This window comes from Cygnus atratus, chromosome 7 (assembly GCF_013377495.2).
Source record: "Cygnus atratus isolate AKBS03 ecotype Queensland, Australia chromosome 7, CAtr_DNAZoo_HiC_assembly, whole genome shotgun sequence".
NCBI lineage: Eukaryota > Metazoa > Chordata > Aves > Anseriformes > Anatidae > Cygnus > Cygnus atratus.
In genome coordinates, this window is record NC_066368.1 from 19,578,066 (window position 1) to 19,587,294 (window position 9,229).

General features: G+C 41.9%; 1 protein-coding gene across 1 annotated transcript; it reads right to left on the bottom strand.

The window, feature by feature from the left end:
* Positions 1-4,018: 4,018 nt before the first annotated feature.
* ZNF488 (zinc finger protein 488) lies at positions 4,019-8,868 on the bottom strand. Its single transcript, XM_035537973.1, has 3 exons — positions 8,653-8,868; positions 5,913-6,141; positions 4,019-5,276 (listed from the first exon to the last, which is right to left on the bottom strand). Exons 1-3 carry the CDS (start codon positions 8,866-8,868, stop codon positions 4,111-4,113), a joined length of 1,611 nt encoding a protein of 536 aa, XP_035393866.1. The 3' UTR covers positions 4,019-4,110.
* Positions 8,869-9,229: the final 361 nt, after the last annotated feature.

The window sequence follows — 9,229 nt, forward strand, 5'->3', positions numbered from 1 at the left end:
TCCGACCAAGAAATGGCAGCCAGCTTACTTGTGTTTTTTTTTTTTTTTTTTTCTACAGAATGGTGCATTCTTGCTGTCTAGAGAGTGTTTCTAATGCAGTCTTCCCTGATCACACCACAAAAACTGCCCTAGTCCAGTGATTTTCAAACTATGGTCTGTAGGGAGCCCACAGACTGTATCTAAGGAATTAGTGAAAATTTACTCTTAAAAACAAGCACATGCATACTTTTCAAAAATCTGAGTGTGGTTTTGATAGAGAAACACATCTTCATTTTTTTTCCTCCAAGTATCTCTAGTCATAAAAAAGACACAGATCCCTGCTGTAAAATCACAGTATTGCGCTGGGACTGGATGCAGTCCTTCATGAATTCCTTAAGTCCCTTCATTTCTTCAAGAAATTTCTTCAAGAAATTTCTTCATCTAGTGGAGTGCCTTTCTTACAGCAGGATTTCCTTTCATCTGCACCAATTTAAATGTTCAGACTTCCAGACATAAGGAAAAAAAGCTTCCAGCATGACTCAGTTACAGGAAGTTTGTTTTTCTTTGTCTCGTTAGGCTTCCTTCTGCCTGTGCTGCCTTGGTTCACTCAGCTTTAATATGAATATTTTCATATAAAGAAATAAAATCTCCCAAAATTTTGGCTAAGTCCAAGGGTTTATGTAACCCAACTTAGATGAGACACTCAGTTAAACATGAGACACATAAAAGACATTCCCCCCAACTGCATGAGGGGATTTGCACAAAAGCTTATTTTACACATAGGGAATCAAGTTCTGATTCTGTTGGCACCAATGCTATTTTGCTCTGATGTCAGCACAGGTGTAGCTGGCAACAGAATGTGATACTGGACAGTAGTGTAAGTAAACAGGTCTTAGTTCACAAAACTCTGTAGTCTTCAGTGTAAAAAGCAACTTGTTCATTCAATCTTTGTGCCGGTGGCCATCTGAAAGGGGGTAAGGACAGCATAGCACACACTTCCCTGCAGTGGGATTTCTGTTTTGCACAAGGAAACCCCCCAGTCTTTACATGCTAGCGTAAAACCGTGCTGCTCCTGCAACTGGAGGAGGTAAGGACAATGTCATAGGGAAAGCTAATTAAAAATCTCTCCTCTTCATTTTTGTATTTTGAATTAGTTCTGACACTCTTCATAACTGGTTCTCTTGCCTTTCTATGCACAGAAGGCATTTATACAGGGCTTGTCATCACAGTATCCAAGTTGATGTGGCTGAGGTATGCCCACAAAGAAACTGGGTTAGAGGTTTTTTTGGGTTTGTTTTTGTTTTTTTTTTTTTTTCTTTCACCAAAGAAAACGACTTCATGATATAAAGGAAAGCTATCTCTCCCCGTAGTCTTGCTGCTTACTGAAACCTCGTATGATGGGCAGAATGAAGTTTAATTACTGATGAGAGCTCTGAGGATGTAGATCTAACACACCATCGGAAGAAATCTGGAGATTTAGCAGCTTTTTATCCATGGCTGGTTTTCCACACTTTCTCAGTATCACTTACACCAACACAAAATCAGCGAAACCATGTAGCCAGTTAGATACTGCTTCATTCTGACCTAAATGATAACCAAGTGTAGCGCACTGGAAAAACAGGCCCTTGGAGCAGACAGTGTTGAAGCGATGTACCAACATAATACGGGGAAGCATTACATAGCTGCTCCTGTCTTTTTCCAGAAAAAATCTGAAACTAAGTTTCTAACATACAACTGTTAAGAAAACAGCATATTATAGAAAGCATAGAGGAGAATACTTGGCAGTAATGGTACGAAAAAAAAAATATCTTTAGTCTTATTCATACAGGGCCAGACTGATCTGAATATTATTGATGTAAATCAGGAGTAGCAACATGGAATTATTCTGGATTTGCACTGGAATAAGTGAGATCACAATCTGGCCTAAACTACTAATGGGAACTATAACCCTGACCACATATGAATGCAGTTACACCATGGAGTCCTTTATTATGCTTTATGGACACTGACTTCACAGTAAACTGGCTGGCACCCAGATAAAACCAGATGGAGTGAAATTTGGCCTGTAAAACCTTGCCATAAATATATTCCTTACACAGTAAATGTTATTGGACACAAAATAGAGATGGAAAGATTAGGAGGAAACCACATCATCCCCTACTCAATGCAAGGTTGTTCCCTGTGCTGCATGTATCAAAGCTTTTGTTCACTTTGGTTTTTAATGACTCCAATGAAAGAAGTTGCACAACTGACCTGGGAAAGCTGTGTTACAGTCCAATCAGACCTCCAGTCTCAATTTATGTCCTCTAAACTCAAAGGCATAATGTAAAGGTTTAATCACTTTATGTTGGGAAAATAAAGCTGGAGTGCAGAGCCAGTGGCTGGCCTACAATAAGTCAAATGTTTATGCTAACAGGAAACAGCCATGTATTAATAATAAACAGCAATATACTGGTAAGAATATGGTCTCTGACTCAGAGAAATCTCCCAAGAGATGACAATGAGGGTAATATATTGATCCCAATTGACAGCCTAAGACTCTAGGGCTGTCTCTTGTCACTTGGATGTCCGATACTTGCATTATCAACCTAAGCATCATCATGGGAACTCAATGAAAACTTCTGTCCAGTGTGCTCCAGACAAATACTGGACTGTATCATCAGCATGAAGTTAAATAATAAGGAGTATATTGCAATGTTCTATACAAATCTCAGGGGTACTCTTATCTGGGGAATAAGCACTTTTTAACAGTTCTCTATCTGAAAGGGAATAACTGCAGATAAGGCTCAGAGACAGGCCACAAAAACAGGAGACAACCTTAAAAAAATCCCATTCAAGAGAGACATAAATGCTCACTTGAATAACATGTTGTCATAACCTATCAAGAGCAAGTCCCTAAGTGGATTTAGAAAGTAATGAAAGGCTAATTAGATGAGCTGCAGTAACAACAGGCAGGGTTCTTGCTTTCCCTCCCCTCCTCTCCAAGCAATACAAACTGATTGAGACTAAGCAGAGCACAAACCAAAGAAGGCAACAGAAAACTGTCTCATATAGACTGGCTACAGAGAGACTTTGGCATCTTCTTTAAAATGGATGGATTGGCCAATGTAGAAACCAGATGATAGAGATGGTCTCATCCAATGCAATTAATGCCTCTGTCATTTTCTGAAGGACATTCCTCTTCTAGCTGTCAGCAGAATGGAGCCTATCATCCAGACTTAAAGGGTGCAGGTTCTGTCTATCAGAAGCAGTAACTCAGAAATCCCAGCTACTTTCTTTAGTATATCCAAAAACTGAAAACCACAGGCCAAACTCTGCCCCTATCCGATCTATATGCCTACCAAAGTCACACAGATTCTGCAAGCACACCCAGGGAAGAATTTGCTCTCCCTGTCTACATGATCGTGTTGACAACAGGTCACATTCTGATGCAGATCCAGCTTGACTTGGTTTTGTGTAAGATATTTCAAAAGTGGCAGAGCATAGAACAGAACTCAGGTGTACTGATTTACAACTCACATCCTCTTTGGCTGTGTGTTGGTCACTTTTTGACAACCACTATTTTCAGGTAGTCTTAACTTTAAGTAGTCCCTTCCAAAGCCAAGGAGACAGTGAGATGAATCTGATAAGAGAGCTGATTCAGCTAACACAAAGGAGTGAGTCCACCAAAGCTGCTAGGAAAAGTAACTTATTTTCTTTAAGCATATAAATGCTTTTTTTTTTTTTAAGTCTTTAAAGATTCCACATTCAGTAAAGAGTGTGTTACTTCTGTATTTACATTGTACTGCACATAAACCAGCAAATCAGATACAAGCAAAGCAAACTCTATCTGCAAAATGATACCTTTGTTCCCAACTCATTGCAAATTAGTACTGCATGTGCATAAATTTCACTACTTTATTTCCTCAAAAATAGATTGACAAGGGCTAGGCTGAGTTTTCAGATCTTACAACCCACTCAGACTTTCGTAAACATTTTATATTTTTTGCAAAGCATCTATTATAAATTACTGTAAGCAGTGATCTCCTGTAAGAAATTAAGTAACTGCAAAAAGAAATTGATACAATTGAATAACATTTCCCTTCTTTACCCAACCTGCCCAGTCCCTTGGTGAGATCTATCTGCACAGCTCTAATTGTGAGAGGTCATGTGCCGGGATAAATGATGGCGTTCTCGGAAGTACTCATGACAAATTGGACATGTTAGCTTCTCCTCTCGTCTCCTCTTGCTCTGGGATTCAGTTGAGGAGTATTCTTTTTTGTGATGTGACCGCATGTGGAAGACTAAATCAGATGTCATGCGAAAGGACAGATTGCATTTGGCACACCAGTTCTGGGCAGCCACTCCAAATGACGTGAAGGTAGGGGGAAGAAGAGTCAAGGAGGAGGAGGAGGAGGAAGAAGTGGTACTTGTGTTTTGTAACTGTCCTCCTGCTTGTTTGGGCCACAGTTCTGAGGAATACGGGAAAACATTGCTCCGAGTGATGCTAGTCTGCAGCATCTGAGCATTACACAAATCACTGACGAAGAACTTGGAATTGAGAAGAGTGCTGCAGCACATGATGTCTGTGGTGGCAATGAAGCCGGACAGCTCCCCCAGGCTCTTTGGTGACTCACTCATGGGATGAGAAGAGTTTATTGCAGCTCTTTCTGCTAGACATTTACTGGGCTTGCTGAAAGCACTCTTCTGCTCTCCTCGGGCTCTGGTGGGCCACACGAAGGAGAATGCACTGCCAGAGGAGTTCAGCAACACTTCCTTTGATACCTGCTCCTTACCAGCTGGGACCGTGTCATCCTCCTCTTCTGATTCCTTGGGTTTCTCATTCCTCAGCTTCTCTTTTACCCTCCTGACCTCAGTGAAAGCACTCTGCTTCTGCTCGAAAGCATCCTTCCTAGCTGATTGCCTCCCTGAACTAGGCTTCCAGAAAGAACCTGCCAGTGCATGCTCTCCCCCAACCTCTTCCTTGCCCCCACAGTTATGTCCCTCACTCAGGTTATTTGTTTTCTCCAACAACACTGTTTTCCTGCTCCTGTTGTTCTCAGCCTCTTCTAATTTTGCTCTCTTTTCTCCAGTGAGACCACGTGCGTCATCTTTACGAGCTGTCATTTTGACCTCTAGATCCCTTGCCAGGCTGTGGAAATTTGTGGTCTGGTCCTCTAAGTTGCCTTTTTCAGTCTTGCCATCCTGGAAGTTTCTCCATAGCAGGGCACTCTTCTCTGGGACGCATAGGAAGCGGACATGGGAGAGATACGAATGCTCACATTTAAAGGCTCGGTTGCATTCCTGGCATCTCAGCTCTGCAGAAACAGACAACAAATGATGAGTTTTGCAAAGTCAGAATCATGGATGGATGCAGATCCTGACCCTGCTGTTGACACAAACAAACAAACAAAAAACAAACCCAGAAACATCTCTTATGTCATACAAGACTATACATGGTAAAGTTAATGCCAGTGCAGAGTCAGGTCCTTTGCTGTTATGGAAAATTGTTCACTTGTATTTACCTCCATGTGCTCCTTGCAGAAATGTTCTCATTTAGACTCTCCAGCCATGCTTGTATTAGATAAAATTGTTATTTTAAAGGCATCTTTTTATTTTAAGGGCATATTTCAAATTGATATTTTAGGCTTTTAGGAGTCCGAGGTAGTCAGGTGCATAGATGTCCATTGCACAGCTTAAAAACCTCAGCACTGCTCCCTAGTGCACTGTCCTCTGCTGGACAGTAACAACTAAAATGGCATTGAGAACTACAAATTTCTTCTCACTGTATGCCTCCAGCTCAATCCCCAAAAGAGAATGTCTCTTTTCTTAGCTGACTGCTAAGGATTTAGACTGGTTTTATTTCCTGCATTACAGCATCACCCATGCTAAAGAAGTTGCAGACTCACTTCAGTCCTCAGTGACTCCTGCAGAGCCAGCAGTCTGGTACTTACCATTTGGGGGACTTTGAGCTTTTATCTCATTGAAACCCAAGAGTCTGGAAAGCTCCTCATCATACCAGACAAGCAGCTCCTCATTTTTGTTGATTTTCCTGGTAGAGCGATAATATAACTGACTATTTTCTAAGTAAGCTTCCAAGTTTTGCTCCTTGCTATTGACAGCCGCTTGTACAAGTCTCATCCAAGGCAGCCCTGTAGGACTGTGCACAGACGTAACATCCACCTGTGAGACAGGACACACAAAAAGGGAAGTTTAAAGTCCTGCAACCCCAAATAGATTTCCATGAAATTCAAGAAAAAGCCTATTTTCTGCCTCACACAGAGCCTATGCCAAAGCTGCGAGCCCAAACCACACACAGCTGTGATCAAACCCAAAGTCACGGGAGGGAGAAGGCTTCCCTGGTGTGAGTGCTGAGAGCTCTGGGAGCACTGAGTGGGACCAGAAGGGGACACCGTTGTTCACGTGAACCTGCTCTGGGCCAGCAGTGCCAGGGCTGGTCCCTTGGCCCGTCTCCGGCCCCCTCGTGGCAAGGGTGCTGTCCTCTGCTGACGCTGGTTGTCTCCTGAGGCTGCGTTGGGTGTGGATCTCAGAGGTACAGATGGCGTGCTCCTCTGTAAGTAGGGGTCTCAATCCCATGGGAAAATGGGATGTGTCAGGAGAGGGGTAAATTAGGAATAATATTGGTTATTTGAGTCAAAATCCCAAGGAGACAACTTCCGCATATACTAGCAGCTAAATTATGTAAATATAAGTTTTTAACAAGTACAGCTAGGAAGCGCTTATATTATCCCTTTCCTTTTTCAGAAATAAAGTGACATATTCCCCTTTCTCCCTTTGATAAATAGCTTAAATTCATTTCAGGGTATACGAACAGACAAAAACTCATCTGATTAATACTTTTCATTAAATTACTTCTGAGTGTAGTGAGGAATTGATTTACTTTCAGTGTGTGCATTCAGAAATACCAAACAGCTTAATTTAAAAATTTCACTTAGGTTGGAAGGTCAGGCACTCAAAAGTTAAAAACATAATATTCAGCCTGCTGCTCAGATTAAATCTCCCTTCTGTGTACATGTTACAACATAGTCCTCAGTCGCATAAATGCCTTTCTCCACAGGACTCCTGAGTCATTTAGTCACAGGTTGACCATGCTCTGGAAATAATATAACTGTAAAACATTTGGTTTTGTCTTCCTCATTCAGTGTGTGGCTCCCATCTTATTTAATTGATTGCATTTGCTTTGAATAGGGTATGATTTATTTATTTATAGGTTTTTTCCTTGGTGTTTACCACAGCAGATCTATGTCCTCGGCAGTATTTGAAGGATGGGGAAGATTTTCATAGCTCGGAGGCTGAAACACAGGGCGATCAAGGGCAACACTTATACACATAAAAAGCCTCAACTAATTTTTGAAGCACTAAGTCATTGTTTTGAAAGGAAGAAATTTGGAAATGAAAAATGTCTAATGACAAGTATGATCCAAATTTCACCCCAAGCAATGTATAGCTCTTTGTTTTCCACTTCCACTAATTGCAGGGCAGCCATTCATTGGTGTTTTGTATCAGAAACAGTACTTTGGTTTTCTTTCTCTGTGTTTAGCTCAGTCTGACTATTACCTACCATGAAAAGTATGACCACGGTAGGAGCTTGAATAAAAGAATAAAATATTAAGGGGCCATTAGTATAAGAGTCAATTATTATAAAGGAGAAAATAAATTAGCATGCCCTGTAACTGGTTCTCTCTAAACGCCATGGTAATTAACAATGATTGAGAAATCCAAAAGTCTGACAGAAACACAAGCACACCCACCCACACACACAGTGGTTGCAACTAATAGCTTTGACAGAGGCTGTCATTTATTAGTTTCAGTGTTTCAGAAATACCAAGTACCCACCCGAAGCTCTAAGCAAAGTCAAAGGGAACACAGCTTCTCCAGGAACCAGGCCTGCAGGGAAGGAGCTGAGAGAGTTTGGAGGAGCTGGGGAGGAATACAGGGCAGAACAGAAGACCTGGGTACACTCAACTGCAAGCATGAGCCTGCTTCACTTTTTCCACACATGCAGAGACACTACAAGTAATGCAAATCCACCCTCTTCCTGGGATGGAAATCCCTCAGATGAATCTTTTGCATCCATAAATGAGGGAAGGGCTTTACTGCCCAACAGGCTCAGTCAGAGCTGTGCAATGGACGTGGTCTGGCTTCCTTGACAGGAGCCGGAGGAGAAGGGTGAGGATAAGGCTGTTCCTTGGATCCAGGAAGCTAACCCCACGAGAGGGTGTAAGGCTCAGAGGAACTCAATGGGAAGGACAGCTTTATAAGGTGCAGGTTTGCTTTGCTGGGGTAAACGGCTGGCTGGGAAGAACCACCTGTGCCAATGGTGGCCATTGTCTTTGCCCAAGCATACAAAATGGACCAAGAAGCTCAAATTAGGGTCCCCAGGAAGATGAGAGAAAAAATACAGGGCCCCTTTTTGGACTAAACTTAAAAGCCAAGTCATCAATAGTCAGCACAGAAGTGGAACTTTGTACTCTTCCTGCAAAGGAGCCAGTTTTCACTCAGGTCCCTCCAGTCTACAGCTCATAATCAGAAACATGCTGGCTACTTCTCCCTTTTGGAGGAGCTGTTAGTTGTGCTGAACAGAACAAAAATCTCCCCCCTGACATAGCCACCGCCTGAGAGATGGTGTGACCCTGTCTGACATGACTTGCATTAAATGCTGCGTTCTCTTACCTTGAATACGTAGTGGATGTTTCGTCTTTCAGAACACTTGAGGGCAATAAAAGCTACAGTGTCCACTAGGGTGTTCTGGAGCATACATGGTCCAAAAACAGCTTCTTTGGGAATGTCTTGTGTGGTGTGAACAGTAGCCAATACATCCGGAAAATGGTGATGCAGAAGTTTGTTGTCATTTGTCCACAGGAATTTAGGCAAAGATGTGAGTTCCATCATAAACCTGTAAAATGAGCAAGAAATCACACTTGTAACACAGATGAAAATGGAAGGGGGCACCACTACTTACAATATAAAGGCTTCTAGGAACTAACTGCAGGTGAATTGTAAGAGCATGTCAGAACATTATTGGTTACACAGTGTAGAGCTTTATGAACATCCAGTTCTGAAAGAGAAAAAAGGCTTTGCAATAAACCAAAATATTAGGTTTGTAAACAACCTAGTTACTCTTTTCAGGACTAGTGAGACCATCCAAAAGCACAACTGTTTCTGCACTGTACTCTCTACAGCCAGCAGTAAGAAACCTTGGTAACAGTAAGCAAAATTTTCAATTAGTGGAACTCAGAATATTCTTGAT

Excerpts from the sequence above, each read along its gene's own strand:
- ZNF488 (XM_035537973.1), bottom strand. The coding sequence starts at position 8,868 with ATGGAACTCACATCTTTGCCTAAATTCCTGTGGACAAATGACAACAAA. Across the intron at positions 6,142-8,652 it reads ACATCCACTACGTATTCAAG|GTGGATGTTACGTCTGTGCA; the intron begins GTAAGAGAACGC and ends CCTGTCTCACAG. Across the intron at positions 5,277-5,912 it reads AGCTCAAAGTCCCCCAAATG|AGCTGAGATGCCAGGAATGC; the intron begins GTAAGTACCAGA and ends CTGTTTCTGCAG.